A 21485-nucleotide genomic window follows, 5' to 3' on the forward strand; every position below is an offset into this window, starting at 1 on the left:
CTATTGTACAAATGGATTTAGCAATGTCTGTCCAAGCATCGCTGTCTCACAACTGTAATATCAGAATTCCAGCTTTGAGACATTGTCCCACTTCTCGTCAGAGTCAGCAAGAGCCTTGGCCGCCATATGAGCATATTGGAGCGCGTCCTTGCCCAGGATGATTCTCAGTGGGGGCTCCTCCACATTCGAAAGGTGAATAATAGCTCTAGCTATCTCAGAAGCCTCCGTCCACTCTGAGTGTCCCTTGACCAGCTGAATCATCTGGCCGACAGTCTGCTGATAAGGCTCGCTGACCTTGGCCGTCTCAGTGGCAGTGGTAGCCCACTCAGTCTTGATGCCACCAGGCTCGGCGACTGTAACCTTGATACCGAAGGGGGCCACCTCCTGTGACAGAACAGTTGAAAATCCTCCAACAGCCCATTTGGCACTCTGGTAAGCGGCTGCTCCGGGTGTACCGACGCGGCCTCCGACACTTGAGACTTGAATAACGTGGCCGGACTTTTGTTTGCGCATGATAGGCACGATGGCTTTTGTAACATTGACGACCCCGAAAAGGTTGACGTCAACCTGCTCGCGGAAGCCTTTTATATCTGCATCTTCGATGGATGCCATGTCTGCGTAGCCGGCGTTATTGACGACCACGTCGATGCGGCCAAACTTGTCAATGGCTTCCTTGGCTGCCTTGTTGGCTTGGTCGAAGTCTGTTACATCAAGAGCGGTTGCGAGGATCTTATCGGATCCATATTTCGCGACGATGTCATCGAGTTGAGATGGGTTGCGAGCAGTTGCGACGACGATATCGCCCGACTCAAGGACTTTCTCGACCAGTGCGCGGCCAACTCCTCGAGAGGAACCAGTGATGAACCAGACTCGTGCCATGTTGGAAGGGTAAGTGTTGTGTGACTAAAAGAGGATATTGCAGTGATTTAGTTGTTGGAGAAACTTGAGTAGATGCTGATGATCTAGTAGCTGTTGTAAAGGAGAAGGAGGCGATTTATATAATATGAATTGCTTTCACAGTTCCGACTGTTGCTCTCGTCTACAGTCCAAACAGCGGAGTTCAATACGAAAACTATGGCACGCCATACCTACTCAGCCCCATATTGGCATGAGGCTGTCCAGTAGAGAATGGGAATTCACAATGAGCATTGACGAAATCGAGAAGGTATTAACCTTGTTGTATGCACGTCGTGATCCACTCCGGGAATTGCAGCCTATCTCCGGGTGCTGGGGTGCATCGTTGAAGTCCGCTGCGCGGTGACGGACATAACTTCGCTGGGAGATAAGCGGCGTTTAGTCTTTCCAGCGTTACACTGCATGGAAGACGCCACAGGCCTGGCTTATCCATTGGCTTATTTTCTGAGTGGCTTCTGCTGTTTTGGGATACTGATTTTTTGGCTTACTGGCTTACGGCTGACGACCCACCGCCGCAGGGTAGTTTGGATCAAAAGGCGAAAACTCAACGTCAAGCTCTCTGTCTAGCCAGGAGATCAAATATTCAGATGCAAGAGTGAACATATCGGCTTGAATAGTGAAACATGATTGCTTCCTCTCTTCCCCAGACTTCCTCATTTTGTTCCTGATGCAACTATGTGTGATTGCTGCCCGTAATTGTTCACAGTCCAAAGTTTGATGCCCCACTTGCGAAAAGTGGGCGTCCACTCAAAGCACAACCCCAGAGAATTGTCATCACCCATGCTATTGTATCAGCCTTGGAGGGAACCAAGCTGAATTATTTGGGCTCGAAATGCGATTTATTGTAAGTAGACCTTGGCCAAAACCTGTCTGTGAGTGAGGCGCCTTTAAAGTAAGTCTGCCTTGAGATTAGCCTAAACCCCACTTCACATTCGATCTGCCTCGCGACAAGGCGACCGTCTTGCCTACGATCAAATGTTTGAGCAACGCAGCATCGATAATTTCTGTTCCATCAACTTCGACAGCATCTTGGCCCATCTTCAGTAAGCCTTGATATCGAATCAATGAGCGAGATGGTGAGCCCTAGCAAACCATGCAGCGTGTGTTTCGACATGTTGCAACCAGGTCTGGAAGCAGTTGAGAATAGCCTCCATACAGACTTCCAGCACCACAGTACTTTCTCTAGCTTCAAGCTGGCCGTAGAAGGTGGGTGCTTTATATGTACGAAGCTCTGGGACTCCGTGGAAGATGCCTCCATCGACGGCTGGTCCAACGAACCTGGTAGCTGGGTACCCTTCGGCTGAGGCCTGGGGCGATGGACTTGGGCGCCACGTTGATTCAGAGCTATTTATTGGCACATGAGATACCTGAGGTTTGGCATGCCGCCTAATTTTAAGTTGAAGTACAAAGGAAACGTCTTCTGTTTTCTTCCGTGCGAGGGTACGTTTGCTTCCCTGCCGATGAATCATGGTTCAATCACTAACGCAGTTAGATGAGAAGTCTTCCATGCTGGAAGAATGTTCAATCGGTCTTGAAACTAGCACATCATCAGAAAAAGTCCTTCAGCTGGCTTATGAGTGGTACGAAGCCTGCAGTGACTCACACGAATCCTGTCAGCGCTTGAGGTCTTCACCGAAGTTTGCTCCATCAAGGCTCATCGACATCAGTTCTGGTGATGACTGGAAACTCTGCTTATATCCACGGGATATACTAGACCCTCCAGACTATATGACTCTGAGCTACAGATGGGCCAAGAACCCTTCGATTGTTCTTTTGAACTCAAATCTTGAAGACTTCCGAAGGGGCGCACCGATTTCTCGCCTTCTCAAGACATTCAGAGAAGCCATCACTGTTGCGCGTCGGCTTTCAATCAAGTACCTATGGATTGACTCGTTGTGCATCATTCAAGATTCAACGGAGGATTGGGCCCGAGAATCACTCCAGATGCACCAAGTCTACGCAAACTCTGCCTGCACCATCCCGGTAACCGCTTCGGAAGGACCTGATAAAGGGCTATTCAGGAAGGCCCCATGATAGTTCTCATAACATATGGGGCGCACCATTGACCGTTACTATCGCGAGCAATATCCTGCACTTTGTGCATGTACCGAGGGAATCTGGGGAAATAGCGCGGACTTAGTTACAAGCGCACTAAGAAAGTTCCCTGGGACTAAGTGCTTATGGTGATCAACAAACCGTGGAGCAAGTCGATCTACAGGAGAATGCATCGGCCCTTCCATCGATCGTCTGTTTCCATGTTACCATCCATGAAACGATCCTTTTGCCCATTCAAGAACTTCACGCATATCGAGCATTACATGATCATTACAAACGTACATTTCTTGCTTCTGGATATCATGACCCGATCCCACGCAACTGCCGTATCTCATTACCATGGTGTTGCTCGGAGCGCGATTGGATGGAGCTGTCTCGGTCCTACTCACGGCCTTGGCTTCATTTGACCGGTTGGGGTATCGCGTGGAGGCGGAGCTAGTGTTTTCGGAAAGCTTGGGGATTGGTGATTGAAGAGGAAGAATTGGAGAGCCAGTCATTTACATGTCCGAAACAAGTGTTGGACGCAGGGGTCCCTGGACAGTATCCCACTTCACGGACCCGAAACTGCTCACGGGATCAGAAAAACTGCCGGTGAACTTGCTCAGCATCTTCACAGCCTAACAATTCAGATGAAGCTGAAGGACTTTGAAGATGAAAGACGGGGTCGATTTATATCAGAAACTCATCATTGGGTATTCTTCTGGGGTAAATCCGGCATATTCTTCAGCTGAGGGAGCTGATAGTATGCTATTTCTAGAGGGCTCAAGTGCCGACAGCTTCAGATCTTTATCATGAACCAATAACAATACCACAAAATAGCTATCCGACTCATAAACGAAGTTTCCCCAGCTTCTACCGACGCTAGAGCTTCTAGCGGGACCTCAACCTAGTTAACCGCAGTTCACCCAGTCCTTGAATCATATCAGGACATGTCCATGACTCGTGCAAGTGACACTTTGAACAGGCAATATCCGGCAAACTTCGCAAAGATCAATTAGACAACTGCGGGGTCGCCGAGTTCCTTTCCTGCCATGTACCCTTGCTGGTATTTCAGCTAAGTGGAACGAGGTGGTATCGAATTGTCCATCCCTTGTTCATATCATCCTATAATCTGGAGATCTGGGGGCGTTGGGAAAAAACCTGGAGACCCCGCGACGTTTTGTGACGACCCGTGCGGGAAGAGTTCCGTGCTGTTGGTGCCCGTGCAGCATCATACCGTGGTAGCTTATAATGGTCGTTGATCGCCCCCGTTTTGCGTTTTGGCTCTCCAGATAGCGGCTATCAACAACTCCACAAACCAACGATCCACTTTGCCAATTGAGCAGAATGGCCGTGGACTCCAAGATCCAGCCTCCGTCTGGGGGCATTGAGGCTGTTCTGCCGAACCAGACTACACCGTGGTATAAGCAAGCCCACTTGGTTAAACTCAATAGTCTGATCCTGGGCTTGGTCTGCTTCCGTGAGTTGCATAAGGAATGATCAATATGGTTCATGAGAACTGACTTGAACAAGAATCGGCAATCGGATATGATGGAAGTCTCCTCAACGGTCTTCAATCTCTACCCCAATGGAGCGACTTCATGGACCATCCTTCTGGTGAATGGTCCGGCTTCATCAACGCCATCTACTTCATCGGATTCTTTGTAGCGTGCCCTCCTAGCTCATGGCTCGCAAACAAATATGGTCGTCGTCTTCCAGCTTTCCTAGGCTTCATTCCGCTGGCAATCGGTACTGGTCTCCAGACAGGTGCTAAGACTGAGGCAGAGTGGATCGCGGGCCGTTTTATCCTCGGTATCCCGACTGCCATGTTCGCGACATCAATCCCTCTTCTCATTACTGAGATCGCGTACCCTAGCCACCGAAGTGTCATCACAGCTTTGACCAACTGTAACTATTTTATCGGTGGTATCATTGCAGCATGGGCGTGCTACGGCACCAGGAACTACACCGACTGGGCCTGGAGGATACCAACCATTCTCCAGATTGCCTTGCCTCTTGTTGCACTTCCTGCTTTGATCATGGCGCCCGAAAGTCCTCGATGGCTGGTATCTGTTGGACGAGAAGACGCAGCGCGGGAGACACTAGGAAAGCTGCACGCGGTAAGTCAAATTAGCATGATCGATGCGTATCGAACAGTTAGCTAAGTACTACTTTACAGGGCGGTGATGCGAACCACCCTCTCGTCGACTTCGAACTTCACGAAATTACAACCGCAATCGAGTCCGAGAAACAAGCCGAGAAGTCAAGCTCCTGGGCATCACTAGTATCCACTCCCGCCCATCGTCGCCGTCTCTTCATCACGGCATCATTGGCAATCTACAGTCAGTGGGTCGGTAATGGAGTCGTCAGCTATTACCTCTCTACTGTCCTTGCCACCGTGGGCATCACCAGCGTCACTGATCAGACTCTGATTATGGGATGTCTTCAGATCTGGAGTTTCTTGGCTGCAGTTGCTGGTGCCTCATGCGTCGAGAGACTGGGACGACGACTTCTTCTCATGATCTCTTGCGCAGTCATGCTTGTCAGCTTTATCCTAATCACTGCCATGTCAGGGAGCTTTGCGCAAACTGGATCACGATCAGTTGGAGTCACAATGATTCCATTTGTGTTCTTATTCAATGCTGGTTATGCTATCGCTATGTAAGTCAACTCTGTTTCACCCACGTATACTCTGGATCGCATCACTAACACAGCTCTTCATAGAACCCCTCTTCAGGTTGCTTACCCTCTTGAGCTTTGGCCCTTCCAGCTACGTGGCCGTGGAATCTCTGCAGCCTGGATGATTATGATCCTGGCCCTCATTTTCAACGTCTTTGTGAACCCAATTGCTTTGTCAGCTATTGGTTGGAAGTACTACATCGTGTATGTGGCTCTTCTGGTGTCCTATGGCTTCGTCATTTTCTTTTTCTATCCCGAAACACGTGGACGTACACTGGAGGAGATTTCGGTCATCTTTGGCGATGCACCAGATGGACTCTACTCTGATGAGCTTGACACGAAGCAGGTGATTGAAAAGGCTGATGTGAAGCATCTGGAATGAAAATTGACGAATGGGAAAGATTCTTGTGTTAGCGTAGCCAGCCCTCTTTGATATTATCAACTAGACTAGGCGATATAGAGTTTCTTGTCTCCTTGGCACATGCGTCTCAGTTATTACCGATTTGTGATTGTCTTTTTGCGTTCGAGTCGAAGTAATACCAGTGCTCTTCGCCTTTCTCATCGACATGGTCAAGATATCCAATTTCGAATCTTTTGCCTGAGACAGGATTCTCGGGCGTTTTGGCCAGGGCATCATCACCTGCGCACCGCGTTTTCTTACATGTCCCACAGGTCTTTTGTGTGATGTCGTTTATTTCACCGCAGCCGCCTGCTTGTGCATTGCATCCCCAGTGAACGTGATGGCTGCTCACTTCCACCGTGACTCGCCCGAATGTCATGATGGATGTGAATTAAGAGTAAAGGTTTATAGGATTATAGTGGTTGATGATGGAGGCTTGTCGTTGGGACTTGTGTCGGGGATTGGAATCAACGTTGACGTTAGTCAACGGTTGTGATATATAGCTCTTGAGAAGCTTAGAAACTCCCATATAGCTAATAGTCACGGCAAGTCAGAGGCCAGTTGATCACACAAGGAAATGGTGGTGTGTTTCAGCAGGTAGTTCAGGTTGATTCAATGATTGAAGGACATGCGCCACACAAGCTACGGTCTTACTATCAGGGGCTACCATTTCTCACTACCCAGACAGTGATGTAACGCATGGATTCGTTGCCTGATTCATGTCACGGAGATGTCATGCAAGCTTGACATGCGAGTTGAGTGATGTGATGTTGCACGCATTTTACGACCTTCATGGCCATCTTGCGGTTGCTCTTTGAAGTGAATAATAGTGTCTGAATGGTATAAATACGGTATCTTCTTGCTCGTAAAAAGGCTTCTCAAAAGCTTCATTCGACAAAACACAAAGCATATAGCAACACTTTGCTCAAATACATATATACTAAGCAAAACACAAATCCCTACAAACCAGAATATTCCACAATGGCCACCACGACAACAGTTGTACGCAAAGACCACAAGAAGTGGAAGTGCAACAAAAACATCTCGGGAAGGCTTTGCAGCACTGTCACCTCGATGAGTAATATTTACTGCGATAAATGTGACAATAGACGACAGACCGACGATGAAGCCCTCGCTTCTGATGAATCTTCGATCGGATGGATGTATCACCTAGATACCAGTCTGACAGAGCACTGGGAGTACACCAGTCCCGAACCTCTATAGGCACAGTTATGAACTCAAATGTGATGAAACGTGATGAATGACGGCGGGACTAGGCGGTCCTATTACCAGAGAATGGAGCTATAAGAATCCAGGGGCTCATGGTATCTCTAATAGTTAACCATCAACAATTTACATTCTTTGAAGCAGAAATATATGGCTAGTGATAGCTGACATGAATCATTTGCCAGTATACAACGTTATTAGAATTATCGTGATGTCGAACATTGGGAATCTCAAACAAGAGATTGGAACAGGTGTATCTTGGCTACTTCCATTTCTACCTATTTCATGGTGATTTATAATTCTCGTATTTCCAGCCAGTCATCTAGAGCTCTTCTGACTCTAAATCAGTATCTCCTCCACTCAGTGCGCAGTGCTTTGCCTCCCTAACCAGGGCTGATGCGTTAACCCATTGTAGACTTCCGTTGTCCAGGTAGTCTTTCACCGTGATGCCAACACCGAGGAAGAACTGCACGCCGTAGCCTGGCTGACCAAACCATGGCCTGATAGGTCCTGCCTGAACGGTAAATGACTTGGTCACCTTGTACACATGATAGTTGTTGGGAAATTCTTTGTTCTCCCCAGTGATGAGATTCCCAGGGTGGAGAGCTCTTTGCGAAAAGGGGGCTGTAGCAGGAGAGAGATAACGACCTTTTGCAACATGTCAGTGTTCAATATCGGAGTAGGGCGCAACGTATAGTTTACCTGTAGGTTCTCCGAATCTGTCAACCAGCGTTCCTGGCGCAAGATTCACGTTTGCCCTGATAGGCCGTTCATCGTCGTCCAACTCAAACCCGTTCTTCAACGGATACGTCCAGCCAACTGGCTTTTTACCATCGGGTCTGGCAGTGTTATTCCACCACTTCTCCAGAAATTCGTTGGGAGTCAAGCCTCCGAAACGGTCATAGCCTGCAACATATGTGCTAAGAGGGAGGTTCGTGGGGAGGTCTGTAGGCCCAAGACGTTCATCGCCGCAGATGTAAATATGCTTGAGCTTGTTGTTCTCACGAACATGTTCTCCAGAACAATCGCATTCTTTGCTCGTGATGTCCTCATGAGGTATGTATAAAGCGAGGCCAGTGGCCAAAAGTGATGAGAGGAGCAAAGATTTGAAGATCATGGTGACGGTTGAGAGTATTAGGCAGATTTACAAACACCAAGCCAGTCGCGAAGACTAGGGTGCCATGCTCTGTACTTTTATATGGCAATTTGAGGGACGCCGCCTCTCCCATTCCAATCCAACGTTCCAATGATCGATACGTTGAAATTTACATCTTCCCCGATCCGTCTCAAACGGCTGAAACTATAGATATAGCCTGTGTCTTGCGCCTTGACGTTTGCCATTTTGGGAGGTGATCCGGTCAATAGACTCACAAGCTGAGAAAAGCCTGGGGAACAGTCAGCCCCAGCATTCAATAGTGTATCCGGGGATCAGCTGTGGCTTTTGCCCAGCATTCTCTCTTCAGATTACCTGTTCCAAAACTGATCACCCATGTATCAATTGGTCGGGTCTGTCAGCGGACTTGCCCCGTTTTGGTTATGATTTGGTGAATGGTACGGGCCGCTCCCCGGGAAATCGATAGCTCCAAATTACCCTGGTCAAAATCCGACCCAGTGGCTGGCTGAGAAGCCAAAGTGGCTGGCGGTAAATCCCCCTTTGCTCGAACCTACCGTTGGCGCTACTGCTTTTTTTCTTTTGGCATTGATTCCCTGCTGGCTCTCGAGATAACCATTTGGGTGTTGGCAGGCGGTCGCGGGAATGTGATGATCGATAGTGGCCATGACCTGGCTTGAGCACCTTTGCCTCCAGCTCAGGACTTGTTCGCCTGCTAGTTCCCTCCTTCTTTTTTTTTTCCGCTGAGAATAACACATTCTCCAATACTTCTCAGATTGTATTGGAGAAAACAGGCCAGAACTTGAGACCCGGCCGGTCCAGTCTGGTCCAGACGCAGGGTGCTCAATCAATCCAGCAGCTTACTTTGACGGGGATGTCGGGGACAGCGAACAAGACAAGTGGTAGGGCTGATTGGCTAAATTGGCTAATTTGATAGGCTACTGAACCACTGGAAGACATTGCTGGAGCCCCCGTACTTTCCGACTTCCGGCACGGCGCGAGAACCGGTGAGACTGCCCCTACGACGAGCTTGAGATTCACAAAGATATTCTGAGATAAACCTTACAGTCTGCTCTCATTTCTTCACAATAGGGCAGGCTGATCAAATTAACTGCTATTTATGCTCATGTTGAAATTGACAATCTTATCATTACGCCTTTGCTCATTCAACCCGATGCCCACCCGCTATCCTCTCGCATGATGCTCTGGCAACTCGTAAATCACTGAATCGTGGTGGCTCAGCTCAGCTGGTCGGCCTTGGCCGGCCATCTCTGATGGTTCCACACGTTCATTTTCTCTGGGCAAATCCTCCTTGAAGACAGACAATCGCGGCTCTAGAGGACTTCCTCCTACTTCCACGATATCCGAGACCTTCTCTTGGTGAGCGCGTTCTTTGCGTCGCTTCATCCATAGCCAGGCAAGAACACATATCAGCAACGCGCCGACTCCAATGCCTACCCCAACACCAATTCCAGTCTTTGCCCCGGAGCCCAGGCCTTTAGAACCCTCTGGCTCAGGCTCATCCTCTTGTGTTGGTCTGTCTTTGGGCTTCTTGTCATCTGTCCCATTTGTCGGAACCTTTTGCGGCAATGCTTCTGCATCAACCCAGTCGCCATCGTAATCCTTGAATGCTTGTACAATCGTCTCGTTGGACCAGTAGTACAGCCAAGCTTTGCCTTCGCTCTGTTGAGAGACTACGGCTAGACCGGAGCTCGCGATATCGGCGACAGGCCATGCGCGCTCTGTTTGGTTTGAGCCGAGCTGCCAACCACTCTTCGTCGATTTGACTTCGTGTATCTTCTTATCGTCGCCGATATAGAAGATACTCCGTGTTCGCGATCGGTCTCGGTCCACTGCTGCGCCGATGGCTTCGAGTGAAGAGTTCCAGGCAGGAAGAGAGAAGTCGGCTTCGTCTTCCAAGCTCCAAAACATATCCGTCGGCAGTGTGTTGTTAGTATAGAGTCCGAGGAACTTGTTCGGGAACGCGTCTATTACTTGTCAGCCACTGCTTCTCCAGTACTACCAGCGCGACAGGGTCATGAGGCGTACCTAACGTCCAGAGACCAGACTTATCCAGGCGGGACAGCTCGATATTCTCAGAGTCCTTCGGGAAAGGCACAGTAATGTTCTTGAAGTCATGTATCGTTGACCCTAACGCCATGCCTCCAGCAGTATCCTGTGATATAGCGCCCCCATCGTTCCAACCATCATCATCAGTATACCACAGCATCTTGACTTTCCTGTCCTCGTCATGATAGAACAGACGATATCCATCTTTCTCTCCAAGGTTGACGATTGAGAGGCCCGTTTCGTTGTGGATGGAGTCGACGCCAGCCGCCGCCGAGATCTGGAACTCGCGGTCGCGTACAAGTTTTCCCGTCGTCATGTTACAGATGTATTTCCCCTGCACGATCGTATTATCTTCAGTCTGCCAGAAGACTTGCGCCTGGATATGCTGTGAGCTGTATGCAGCGACCAGTTTGGAGAAAGAGAGGAGACGTACAGTGATAAATTGCCAGTCCCCCCAGCCTACGGCTGTAAGCGCAGTGCCATTGCGCGGTGGCTCTTTTGTATCGAGGATATTGGGCTTTTCGAGGGGGAAAATTGGGATATTTTGACTATTACAGGCACTATAGAGAAGCTTTCCTGTGGTAGGGTCTTGTGCGCCAACTTGTATAGTGAGGTCGGTGAAAAAAGCATACAGAGCAGAACCGTAGCTGGTTTGAGCCCATGCCAAAAACACCAGCCACGAAAGCATGGTTAGTTGCATGTTGAACAATGATAATGTTTCAGAAAAAGGAGCATGAACGTAACATTGACGCGGCGAGGCGAGGCGATGGAGGAATGGGAGCATTAAAATGGAAAGAAGCAGCTTTACAGCCATATCAGGACCGGGGAGCCTCATTTTGCCTCCCAGGAGCTCAATTGTCTGCAGGGTGATATGGCTGTTGTGATGTTACCAAGCCACGGCACCGGACGGGACACTTGAATAAGGCAGCTTGATGCCGGTGAGGGATAATCCCTCTGGCTGGGGGTGCGGCTGAGGCACACTCACAAAACTCAACGATGGCGACACTAACTCCCGACTTATTTGAACAGACACAGGCTCAAGCGCGGCATCTTAAGCCCCAATCCTGTTGAATTGAGGTCTTGTTACACAACTGTTGGGGCTATTTTCTGTGTCTTGAAGGGCGACTATCATTGCTTCTGTTGCCACTTATGCAGACATCATGTATGCTACTGAGACCTCGCAGTTGGTCGGTGCGTTTTGCAACACCATAAAGGCTAGGTGATCAAGTCTCGTCAGCCATGGCCAAACTGTTGTCAATGGAGAAGGTTGCGAAACCTGTGAATATCCCGTTGTTCTCATTCTACCAAAGAAGCAATTGCCGTGATACATATCCCAATTCCAACTGTTGGTAAAACAAGGCTCTGTTGCACAGCCAAAGGTTGGGGAAAATACTAAAGATGCGTCTCGCCCCCATCATCAGCACCTACATCAGAAGGTCTGTTGGGGGCTAAATATGCATGCACGTTGAGGCTGAAGCTGTCGGCTGGGCCAGCTCGGCTTCTGGACTTCATCCATGCATCGCTATTTTCGGATGACCGAAGCCTCTTTTATCCTTAAGCACAAACCCTCATCCAGATCTCTTGGACAGATAGAGAAGGGAATAGTCGATAAGTCCCAAGCGTATTGATGTAGCGCGAGTCTCAAGGGTCCCAGTTTCCTTAGCATTCGTCGCCCAACGACACAGCCTGCAGAATGGCAGAATGTGTCTGAACTGTTATCAATCAATTGTCTATCTTAGAGCCTGATTGCCAAGACTGATCGTATTGGATAGGGTAAGCCCGAATATGCATGCCATGAGTCTAACCAACGACATTCTACTGCGATCAGTCCGTTTCATCCTGATTGGTACTCATCTCAGCCGCAGATATGCAGTCAGCATTTTTTATTGCCAATTGTAAAACGCCGCCATGATATCGCACAGCCACCTAGAGAATTGTGCAACGATGTTCTCTCTCCCGGATTAACTCCTGCTGCAGGGCTTCATATTCTCCATCGCTATACTCAGAGTCGGAATATTCGGAGTCAGATTTGCCCATGATAGATGAGTCATCACCGTAGCCTGAGTCGCTAAAATCATCAAGAACAGACTCTTCGTAAGAATTGCCGCTGCAAATCGTCAGTCACGGGCCGTGAAATGGGATACGAATACTCACCTGACCAGCCCTGCCATGACTCTCCAGTCTGATGGAAGGTTCTCTTTCACACTGACAGCTTGCGCAGACCTACGCAAATCTCTCCAGAATCTGTCCATACTTGGTCTTGTGTAGTGGCTCCATGATGCGACATCCTGTGATGCAAGTCAGTGCCTGTAGAATCACGTGAATCAAGAGCTGGGTGAGAAGCTTACCAAGTTTGTGCACACGTGGATGAAAGCGACAACAAATGATATCCACCTCTTCGTCTTGACCGGGCCTCTCAAACCTGGGCCTCCTCGAAATTCGATGCTACCGGAGCCTCCACCGAAGATGTTGTCAAAATTCCAGAGGACATATCTCTCCTGCTTCGGCTCTGGGCCAGATTGCATAAGGTCTCTGATGTCTTCTTCGTCAACGCCATCGTCGAGCGCGTCCCATAGCTCTCTGAGTGCTGCTTCTTCGTGGAAACTTGACATGAGGTCATATAATGGTCCAGATCGTAGCGTGTTAGGTCTGCAGTACTTGTTGTTCTGTCGATGGTATGGAAGCAGGCGAATGACCAGAGGCTCATAGTAGACGATACCGAAAGCAATATTGCGAAGCTGGTTCAGGTCAAATTCCATCTCTGGTGATGGTGACACATGAATATGGCTTCCGCAAGCAATAGATGATTCTGGCATGTGGAATACACGGTCCCATGAGTTCCAGAAAACATCTACCTGGTTCTCCCAAGTGTAATCAGTGGAGAGTATAGGTGAGACAGCCTCAAGCGGAACTGTGAGTAGGTCCCAGTATTAGTATGCAATTACAACAAATATTTAAGAGACTCACTGCATGGATGCTCAGGATCCCCTAGCGATCCATCCTTTGTAATCCACCACTTATCGTAGTGTTCTGGACGTTTTCGATATCGCTGATTGAGCTTATCTGCTTCTGCTTCGGCGCCATCATATCTCAGTGATGTCGCCAATTCTTCGTAGTAGACAGCACGCAATAGAGGGTGTCGTACTCTTTTCGGCTCAGCAATGAGCTCCAATTCGACCCCGAAGTTGTATGAACCAAATGAAGACATGGTGGCTCACGTGAAGCAATTGACGATGGCCGAGTCGCCCATCACAAGCACCTGGGGAAGCCATGTTCATAATCAAGATATCAGTCGCAACCTCAGAAATTGCACGAGGCAATTAAAATGAATCAGGCTCTGCTCTCGCAAGTCAGATTACGGGTTGGTGAGTATCTATCCAAGTACACAATCAGGCTCGCACTGTCTGAGAGGGTTGCATCCCTATCCATCATCACAGCTTCTTAGAGCCTTGTATTACCACACCTTTATGATTGCAAACGCCCGCATAAAGAGAGACTGATATGGTAGTAATTGGACATTTGACAATGTAACAGCTGAGCACCCTCCAGCTTCGGATCTGGAACACCCTGCACACTTCGACGTGGCTTTGACTGCTTGACGCGCAGATAGGAATTACAAACTTGGCGACGCGAGTATCGCAACCGTCGCTCAAGGTTGCACGGCAGCAAGCGTGACCAAAGAAATTAATCAGCTCATCTAGAAAGCCACCATAAATTGCCTCGCTCGTCGCAGCCTAACGAATGCAAATTATTGACTGTCGATTGTCAGGCTCCAACTGCCAACCCAGAGATCCTTCGCTGCAGCTCGCATAGAACTCCAGACCTCTAGAGCCTCACTCTTTCAATCATTGGGTATCAGCCCTCAGTACAACTCGACCGGGGTATAGCGTTTTTACATGCACATTCACGCCATGTCGGACTTGCCGGCGCAACTCTACTTCGCCTATGGTAGTAACCTTTGGCTGCAGCAAATGGCCAGCCGTTGCCCAGAAAGTTACTACGTTGGCAGGGCGGTTCTGTTGGATCATCGATGGCAGATCAACAGTCGAGGCTTCGCGAATGTGATTCCTTGCAGCGGATACAACGTGCACGGACTGGTCTACCAAGTAAGCGTCGACGATGAAGCTCGCCTCGACAGAAACGAAGGCGTCCATTCCGGCGCTTACACCAAGTCATATCATAGTGTCGTGTTACATGAAGCTGTTGAAGACCTCCAGCTTCCAACACGATACCTTGTCCAAGATGGTGGGCTAGATAAGGCTGTCAACGCAGTGCGGTCAGGATCGCGATCCCATGAGCCCGAGCGGCAAGGCAGAATCAGAAGCAACGTCCTGGTTTATCTCAGCAGTCGCTACTCGCAGTGGGGTACCGCACGGGATGAATACGTTGACCGCATGAACTGTGGCATAAGGGATGCTGTCACTTTGGGTATCCCAAGTGACTTCTTCGAGAACACGGTTCGACCGTCCATTCCATTGAGGTCAACCTCAAGACGATCTCAACGCGAGGATCAGACGAGAAGGGCGACGCGTCAAAATGGTCATCGCAGAGCCAGTTCAGACCCAGAGGATCCTCGTCGAAGAAGGCGTCGGAGCTCATCTCCGCAGCGCAGAGCATGGGGGACTGCATTCCAGCGCCACGCCTCAACCTTGGGGCGAGGTGTGCGCACTTCCCAGAGAGTTTCAAGGCCATTTTCGCAATCAACATCCTGGACATGGGGGTGGTGATTGAGCTGTCTCATGCCCGGCCCATTGTTTGTGCATATTCACTTCAGCCCACCCGAGCCTTTTTATTTAGTATGCATGTATATTCCAATAATAGATCGTTTTCAACCACAGTACTCCTGTCAATGTAAAGATTAAGAGGTAGCCGATCAGCCGCATGCAAGGCAAGTCTCAGGCTGCGCAGTGCGGCTGCTCGATTGTTGAGTCACAGTTGATGCAATTGTCTAAGCCTCAACGTGCAACGACCTCATTTCGTTGTCCTGATTGGGCATGAGGATACATTCGGAAAGTTGAAGTCCATTAAAACCAACCACAAGCTATAGATATTGTAACTTGTACGAATGATTCATGGTGATTCCAGTGTCCTCAGCCTGATGCGCCTGAAACACTTTCCAATCTCAGTCAATGATGGCTGCTAAATGTGCAATTCTGACTGGTCCCGAACTTGAAAGCTGTAGGGGCTCGGTCAGATTGGTTCCTCAAGCCTGAATATCGTTATCAGCACACGAGCAGTTTTCCAAAGCCATGACAGCTGAAAACGGTGGAGCCTGCACGATAGGGCTGCCTCTTGTCGGATCCCTTCTTACGTGTCTTGACGAGATGGTTTGCAAATTAGCCGACTACCCAAATGAGAATAACAACACAGATCGACCAAAATAGAAACACGCCGCTCATATAGCAAGCTTACGAAACTTAGCTGCCTATCAACTGCTTTGCCGAAAGTTGAGGACATGTTGGAATCAGGTATCGCTGGTTTGCAAAGTCTGATGAACTAAAGGTAACAAATTGATTGACATTCAACTGAAACTAAGATAAGAAAAAACGAATAACCACATTTCTGGCTCATCTCTGTGACTCATTCAGAACCTTCCAGTCTTCTGGCAAAGAGTTTCTCAAAGAGAGCTGACTGGCAGCTTTCTTGATCATAGTGTAAAGACCCTCTGGTGTCCATGATTCTAGAGTCGAAACATTGGGATTCGCGATGTTATTCTTAGGCAGTTAGTAGTGGAAGGTGATTAAGATCCTTGGTAGAACTTACCATGTTTAGTAGAGCTTGGATCAGAGCAATCGTGAAAGCAATCCATCGCTTCGTTCTGATCTCTCCCCTGAGGCACCTCCCGCCTCTGAACTCAATTGTTCCAGAGCTCCCGGGGACGATGTTGTCGAAATTCCACAGAACGTACCTATCGTTCTGCATAATATTCTTTAAAGCCGTCGTGCTCTTTGCACTTTTAATAAGCTCCGCTATAGCGTTATAGTTGCCGTTGCAGCGCATAAGCGGTGTTGAGTTCAGAGTATTCTGCTTGCAATATCGGTTGTTGGCTCGTTCTCGCATGAGAAGCTGTAAAATGAGATTCTCATAGTAGACGACGCCAAACGCGATCTTCTTGACTTGAGGAAGACTGAAGGTCTGGTTGAGGCCCTTGGATACGTGGATGTGACTCCCGCAGAGAAGTGATCGATCGGGCATATGGAAAACAACACGCATTGCGGTCCAGAAGACATCAATTTCATGTTCCCAGTTTGCCCTCAAGCTGAGGACCGGGGAAACAGCCTCCATTGGAACTCCATCTTGTCAACATCGACTCTAATAAAGATGGATAGGTCTCCTTACTCTTGTCGGTATGGGACCCAAGGGATCCGTCCTTGGTGATCCACCATTTGTCGTAGTGTTCCGGTCGCTTGGTGTAGCCTTGTTGTAAATCGTCCGCCTTGGCCTTTAGACCTCGTTTTCGGAGGGACGCAGCCAGCTTGCCATAGTACAAAGCATGCTTAGTGCTAAGTGGTGACCGAACCTTGTGAGGTCCGACAATGACTTCAATCTCGATACCGAAATGATAATCAGCCATAACTAGATGAGACGAAAAGTAGTAACTTGGAGACTATCAACAGATGCTATGCACGAGCTGCCATTATCGTCCGTTTAATGGCTTAATATTTGACACTGCACCTCTCTCTAGCAAGGCTCAGCCGCCTGTTCCCAGGCTTGATACCTGGCTAGGAGACATGTTCCCTATTGCTTACGATGTCTACATCCATCATAATTGATGGTGGCCTGGGCTGGCGGTCCGGAATTCCTTTTTCCATCATGATACATCGAAAACAAAAAATGGCACAAAGTGCAATTTCACATGAGAGTCAGGCAGGCAGGGAAACACAGAGTACCATTTCACCAAGCTTGATTGGCAGCCACCATCAGACCGATTATGCAGTCATCATCACCAATCGTATCATTAATCAGCCGCCGAACCGGGGGAGCATAAAGTGCAAGTCTTGTTGGTAGGTCCTAGAGGAACGGTGAAATGGATTTTGTTATTGTTAGAGCCGCGTGGGTATCATTGGATGCTTGAAATGGCATGGGTGGTGACGATTTAGGCCAGATGCATATGGATGAATCTTGTACCTTGATGTTCACAGTCAGAATTGTACAGTGACCAACGTGCAGCCTGATTGAGGCTCTTTTTCCCTTATCAGGCTGTGAATTCATGCGACCGGTCTGCCCCGCCATCGGAATTCCCAGACTCTCCCTCTTCTCTCGTGTTCCGACACTTCGTCTCCAAACAACTTTTGTGTATTTACAACTAAGAGTCATGTATGCATTCAATCCGTCGGGCCCAACTTATGGCCAGTCAGCCACAGTTGACGCACCCGGGTCAAGGATGATCAGAGCAGCCAGCACTCTGTACTTCGCCTACGGGAGCAACTTGCACCTCGCTCAAATGGCCCATCGCTGTCCCGGAAGTGTCTTCAAAGGAAAGGCCATTCTTGATTCTTATCGTTGGCAGATCAACGAGCGCGGAGTGGCCAACGTCGTTGAGTCTGGAAGCGATCACTCAGTCGAGGGTCTTCTTTACATGATCGGTCCCAAAGACGAAAGAACCCTGGATCGCTCCGAAGGAGTGTCAAAGGGTTTCTACCAGAAGTATCTGATGAGAGTTTCTTTCGAGCCTCATCAGCAATACGCGAACTTCAAGACTGGTCGATTATCCCATCTACTTGAGCAGCGCCGGGACTCGATAAGCGGTGATGGTGCTCATTCTCCCAACAATGCCAATCGCAAAGTGAGATTCAATGCACCCCCTCATATTGGACCTGTGTCCTACATGGACGGCGAGGAGACTTCAGGACGCCATGCACGTACTGAGCAAGTCAAAGCATTGGTGTATGTTAGCGAGGACTACGTTACCGATGGCTCCATCAGAGAGGAGTACATCGCGAGGATGCAAAGCGCCGTCAATGATGCAGTATCACTGGGGGTCTCGAAGTCATTTGTGGACAAATATATCGTCCCGTTTCTTGACTCTCAGCAAATTTGGCACTTATCCGAGAGAAACCTTGGAGAAACTCAGCACGAACAGCCTAGTAAGCTGCTGGAACTTGAATCTGAGCCAAAGGTTCAGGCCATCATCAGCAAAGAGTCAGCTGAAGAGCAAGTTAACGACAAGCCCCCGACTGAGAGCAACATGGTGGACGTCTCAGATCCGCCGACTGATGAAAAGTCGAGTGACGTGGAGATTAATGAAGAAACGAACCAAGAAGGTGAGATCAACCTCGACCACATGTTTGACGTATTCGTCGCCCTTGTTGCCACCGCATGCCTGGGCTATCTGACTTTCTGGTAGCGCTGCCGAGTGAGCCTGTGGTCAAGGAGGATGACCTGTCTGGGCATATCGATCTATCGAAGCTCAGAACAGAGAACCGCGACGAAAATGGTGGCTCCAGTGACATGTTCCCCATTGACTTGTTGGCAGCTGTTGACAAGGTCAACGATTCCGTCATCGATGGTAGTGGGAAGAATATTTATGTTGTCATTGTCATACAGAAGGGTACAGAGGCTAATTCTGGCTTCAGCGTCGCCACAGCGTCTAAGGGGATTCAAATGGCTAACGAGCTTGCTATGAAGGAGTTCAAAGAGTTATGTGCGCTGAACACTAAGCCAGTGGTGGAAGAAGGTGAAGAGCCGGATGTCGTGGTTGTCAAGGAGGGCTCTCCAGGTGATCTGACCTGGAAGCTAGAAGAGGACGCATATCTTCATCTCAGCAGTGCAAGACCTGGAGAGGAGCCTTGGTTGATGGTATGGGTGCAGTCAAAACAGCTGATGGAATGCCGTTAGATATTACAAAGATGGAACACCAGTGTCGATCCTTCGACTCCAGGCAAGTAATTTATTGATAGCAAGCCAAGAGGGTGTTCTTGCGTAGTATTATTCCTTATCTCTCATATATGTGTAGACCTCAAACACTAGTAGCTCGTATCATACCACTTGAAATCAGCTCCCCAAAGATCCTGCTTCGTCAGAGCCTTATCCGATGGGGTGAAGTACTTTCTCTGCGAAGTATCGGCACCAGCACCAGTGTTTTCGAACTCTTGGAAAACACTAATAGAATTAGCCTTTGGTCGCCTTGGGGGTCTTCTTGTTAGCTTACGGTGTTGCGCCTTCAGCCATGGGTGAGTAGCCCTCTGGTCTCACGACATTTGTCAGAGTGCTGTACTGGTACATCACTCGTGCGTTGACTCTCCAAGGACGTCCGAGGTAGACTTTGTTGGTCAGATCTTGGGTGCCGGTAGATGTGATCTATATTTTATTAAGTCATTGTCATTAGCGTCACGTAATGTAGCACTTACCGTGCTGTGATCGATGATATAACGTGAGGTGTCGGTTGGTTCGGTCCGAGATGATGCAGTGATGTAGCCCGGTCCATTAGAGGCAATAGTGGCTGAGCAAGGTTAGAAACGGTCGGTGGGGGGGACATTGGTATACTTACATTCGCCTATCCATGCATGGCCGTTGCCAAAGATGTAATCAACCGCGCCTACAGTTGTCCCTCAGAAATGTCACCCTCAATGGCCAGGAACGAATACTTACCCTCGATATAACAGTTGGAGTAGTACATCCATCCAGCCTTGACATACAGAGTATCCTGGTACGACTTGAAAGAGCAGCCGTAAAATCCGGTTTTGTTGCCATTTGCCGTCAAGGCAACAGCCTATCCTATGCTTAGCATGTTTCCTACTCGCATGATATGATAAACTTACCTGTCCAGCTGTATACCCGTTGACGAAGTCAATGTTGTACGCGGCGAAATCATTGGACCTAAGATTAACGGTTGAGCTTGCATCTAAAGAGCCCGCATCTTGTGACCCAAGAGTATTCTGGATAATTACGGTGTTCTTCTTATAGCTTCCAGTACTGAGACACTGCGTTAGTGCATCCGAAGTCTCCGAAGGGATAGTGTCTTACTCGGTGGTTGACCCATAGAGGGTCAAGGGTGCTTTGACCTTGATCTCCACTCGCTCATTGTAAGTTCCCGAGTTGAGGAAGATACACGCAGGCTTGGTAGATGAACCGATGGAGTTGACGGCAGCTTGTAGACTGGTGAACTCTGATGCACTTGCACCACTGGGTTTTACCACGATACAATTCGCAGGGGCAACAGTGCGACTATTGTCCGCTCGGGTTGGAAGGCTGGCTGCTTCACCGAAAGATGGACCTTGACGGAGGAAAAGCGCCAATTGGACCAAGTGGAAAAGGCCCTTGGAGAACGGCATGCTGATGATGAGAATAGAGAATCTGTATGACTGCACGGTTTCAACGAACGATGATGACCTGGTTATGGAGATAAAGGCAGGCAGTTATCGTGTTTTCAGATGGAGTTAACTGCCAGTTGGCTGAGCTAAGGTTATCCAGAAGCTTATCCCATTCATGGAAAATCACAGTTCGATATCAGGCTGAAATAACAAGTTTAAAATGCAACTGATCGGATCATACGACAAACATTCGGCAACTTTCTGCCGTTAAATAGCTATGCAAGAGTATTGGCATCATTTGAAAGCCATTCCAGCTTCTTGTTTCTCCGTAAGTTATCGAATAAGGAGTGTCTGAATACAGAAACCATTCCAAATTGGCCAAGCAAGAGATCGAAACAGGAAGCCTGGGGTCTAGCCTGAGGTTAAAGTTGGGGGCAGTTTGGGGTTGACTTTGGGGTATTAGGCTAAATTCGTGTATGTGCTAAACTAAGAAACTTGATGATCTTGACTATTGACAATTAGACTTCGATCTACCCCAGAAAACGCTGCAATCCACTCAATTAATCGATTATTTGATTGTCACTGAAACTCGAGAAGTAGGGTAGGATGCGGGGACTTGGCGGGTATTCGTTTACCCAAGTCGGAGATTTACTCGGGCTCAGCTCAAGGTGATAGGGTTCAGGTTATTTACCCATCTAAACTGGGCGAATCTACTCCGTACAACCCTTCCAAATTTCCAGAGACGCTAGAGTCCATTTTGGTTCGATGTGTTTGGTTAGCAAACGAGGGGTCGTAT

General features: G+C 48.7%; 11 protein-coding genes across 11 annotated transcripts; 5 read left to right on the forward strand and 6 right to left on the reverse strand.

Moving 5' to 3' along the window:
• Positions 1-60: 60 nt before the first annotated feature.
• FOIG_08734 (uncharacterized protein) lies at positions 61-879 on the reverse strand (the record flags this gene model as incomplete). Its single annotated transcript, XM_031208799.1, has 1 exon — positions 61-879. One exon carries the CDS (start codon positions 877-879, stop codon positions 61-63), a length of 819 nt encoding a protein of 272 aa, XP_031061805.1.
• A 1415-nt stretch (positions 880-2294) lies between these two features.
• FOIG_08735 (uncharacterized protein) lies at positions 2295-2949 on the forward strand (the record flags this gene model as incomplete). The annotated part of the gene is made up of 2 exons (XM_031208800.1): positions 2295-2355; positions 2408-2949. The coding sequence occupies 2 exons, from the start codon at positions 2295-2297 to the stop codon at positions 2947-2949; spliced, it is 603 nt and encodes a 200-aa protein (XP_031061806.1).
• A 954-nt stretch (positions 2950-3903) lies between these two features.
• On the forward strand, positions 3904-6181 carry FOIG_08736 (uncharacterized protein). Its single transcript, XM_031208801.1, has 4 exons — positions 3904-4429; positions 4483-5069; positions 5129-5610; positions 5674-6181. The coding sequence occupies exons 1-4, from the start codon at positions 4297-4299 to the stop codon at positions 6008-6010; spliced, it is 1539 nt and encodes a 512-aa protein (XP_031061807.1). The 5' UTR covers positions 3904-4296; the 3' UTR covers positions 6011-6181.
• An 828-nt stretch (positions 6182-7009) lies between these two features.
• Positions 7010-7252, forward strand: FOIG_08737 (uncharacterized protein; the record flags this gene model as incomplete). The annotated part of the gene is made up of 1 exon (XM_031208802.1): positions 7010-7252. One exon carries the CDS (start codon positions 7010-7012, stop codon positions 7250-7252), a length of 243 nt encoding a protein of 80 aa, XP_031061808.1.
• A 325-nt stretch (positions 7253-7577) lies between these two features.
• Positions 7578-8372, reverse strand: FOIG_08738 (uncharacterized protein; the record flags this gene model as incomplete). Its single annotated transcript, XM_031208803.1, has 2 exons — positions 7578-7903; positions 7958-8372. The coding sequence occupies 2 exons, from the start codon at positions 8370-8372 to the stop codon at positions 7578-7580; spliced, it is 741 nt and encodes a 246-aa protein (XP_031061809.1).
• Positions 8373-9533: 1161 nt separating this feature from the next.
• On the reverse strand, positions 9534-11136 carry FOIG_08739 (uncharacterized protein; the record flags this gene model as incomplete). The annotated part of the gene is made up of 3 exons (XM_031208804.1): positions 9534-10354; positions 10416-10812; positions 10870-11136. 3 exons carry the CDS (start codon positions 11134-11136, stop codon positions 9552-9554), a joined length of 1467 nt encoding a protein of 488 aa, XP_031061810.1. The 3' UTR covers positions 9534-9551.
• A 1007-nt stretch (positions 11137-12143) lies between these two features.
• Positions 12144-13744, reverse strand: FOIG_08740 (uncharacterized protein). The gene is made up of 4 exons (XM_031208805.1): positions 13404-13744; positions 12785-13347; positions 12591-12724; positions 12144-12543 (listed from the first exon to the last, which is right to left on the reverse strand). The coding sequence occupies exons 1-4, from the start codon at positions 13642-13644 to the stop codon at positions 12363-12365; spliced, it is 1119 nt and encodes a 372-aa protein (XP_031061811.1). The 5' UTR covers positions 13645-13744; the 3' UTR covers positions 12144-12362.
• A 449-nt stretch (positions 13745-14193) lies between these two features.
• FOIG_08741 (uncharacterized protein) lies at positions 14194-15270 on the forward strand. Its single transcript, XM_031208806.1, has one exon. It carries the CDS (start codon positions 14333-14335, stop codon positions 15161-15163), a length of 831 nt encoding a protein of 276 aa, XP_031061812.1. The 5' UTR covers positions 14194-14332; the 3' UTR covers positions 15164-15270.
• Positions 15271-15991: 721 nt separating this feature from the next.
• On the reverse strand, positions 15992-17174 carry FOIG_08742 (uncharacterized protein). Its single transcript, XM_031208807.1, has 3 exons — positions 16776-17174; positions 16200-16726; positions 15992-16150 (listed from the first exon to the last, which is right to left on the reverse strand). Exons 1-3 carry the CDS (start codon positions 17008-17010, stop codon positions 16004-16006), a joined length of 909 nt encoding a protein of 302 aa, XP_031061813.1. The 5' UTR covers positions 17011-17174; the 3' UTR covers positions 15992-16003.
• A 577-nt stretch (positions 17175-17751) lies between these two features.
• Positions 17752-19274, forward strand: FOIG_08743 (uncharacterized protein; the record flags this gene model as incomplete). The annotated part of the gene is made up of 2 exons (XM_031208808.1): positions 17752-18700; positions 18784-19274. The coding sequence occupies 2 exons, from the start codon at positions 17752-17754 to the stop codon at positions 19272-19274; spliced, it is 1440 nt and encodes a 479-aa protein (XP_031061814.1).
• Positions 19148-20966, reverse strand: FOIG_08744 (uncharacterized protein). Its single transcript, XM_031208809.1, has 7 exons — positions 20403-20966; positions 20198-20351; positions 20028-20148; positions 19927-19974; positions 19787-19878; positions 19588-19736; positions 19148-19538 (listed from the first exon to the last, which is right to left on the reverse strand). The coding sequence occupies exons 1-7, from the start codon at positions 20708-20710 to the stop codon at positions 19403-19405; spliced, it is 1008 nt and encodes a 335-aa protein (XP_031061815.1). The 5' UTR covers positions 20711-20966; the 3' UTR covers positions 19148-19402.
• Positions 20967-21485: the final 519 nt, after the last annotated feature.

This window comes from Fusarium odoratissimum (genome assembly GCF_000260195.1).
Source record: "Fusarium odoratissimum NRRL 54006 unplaced genomic scaffold supercont1.13, whole genome shotgun sequence".
Classification (NCBI taxonomy): Eukaryota; Fungi; Ascomycota; class Sordariomycetes; order Hypocreales; family Nectriaceae; genus Fusarium; species Fusarium odoratissimum.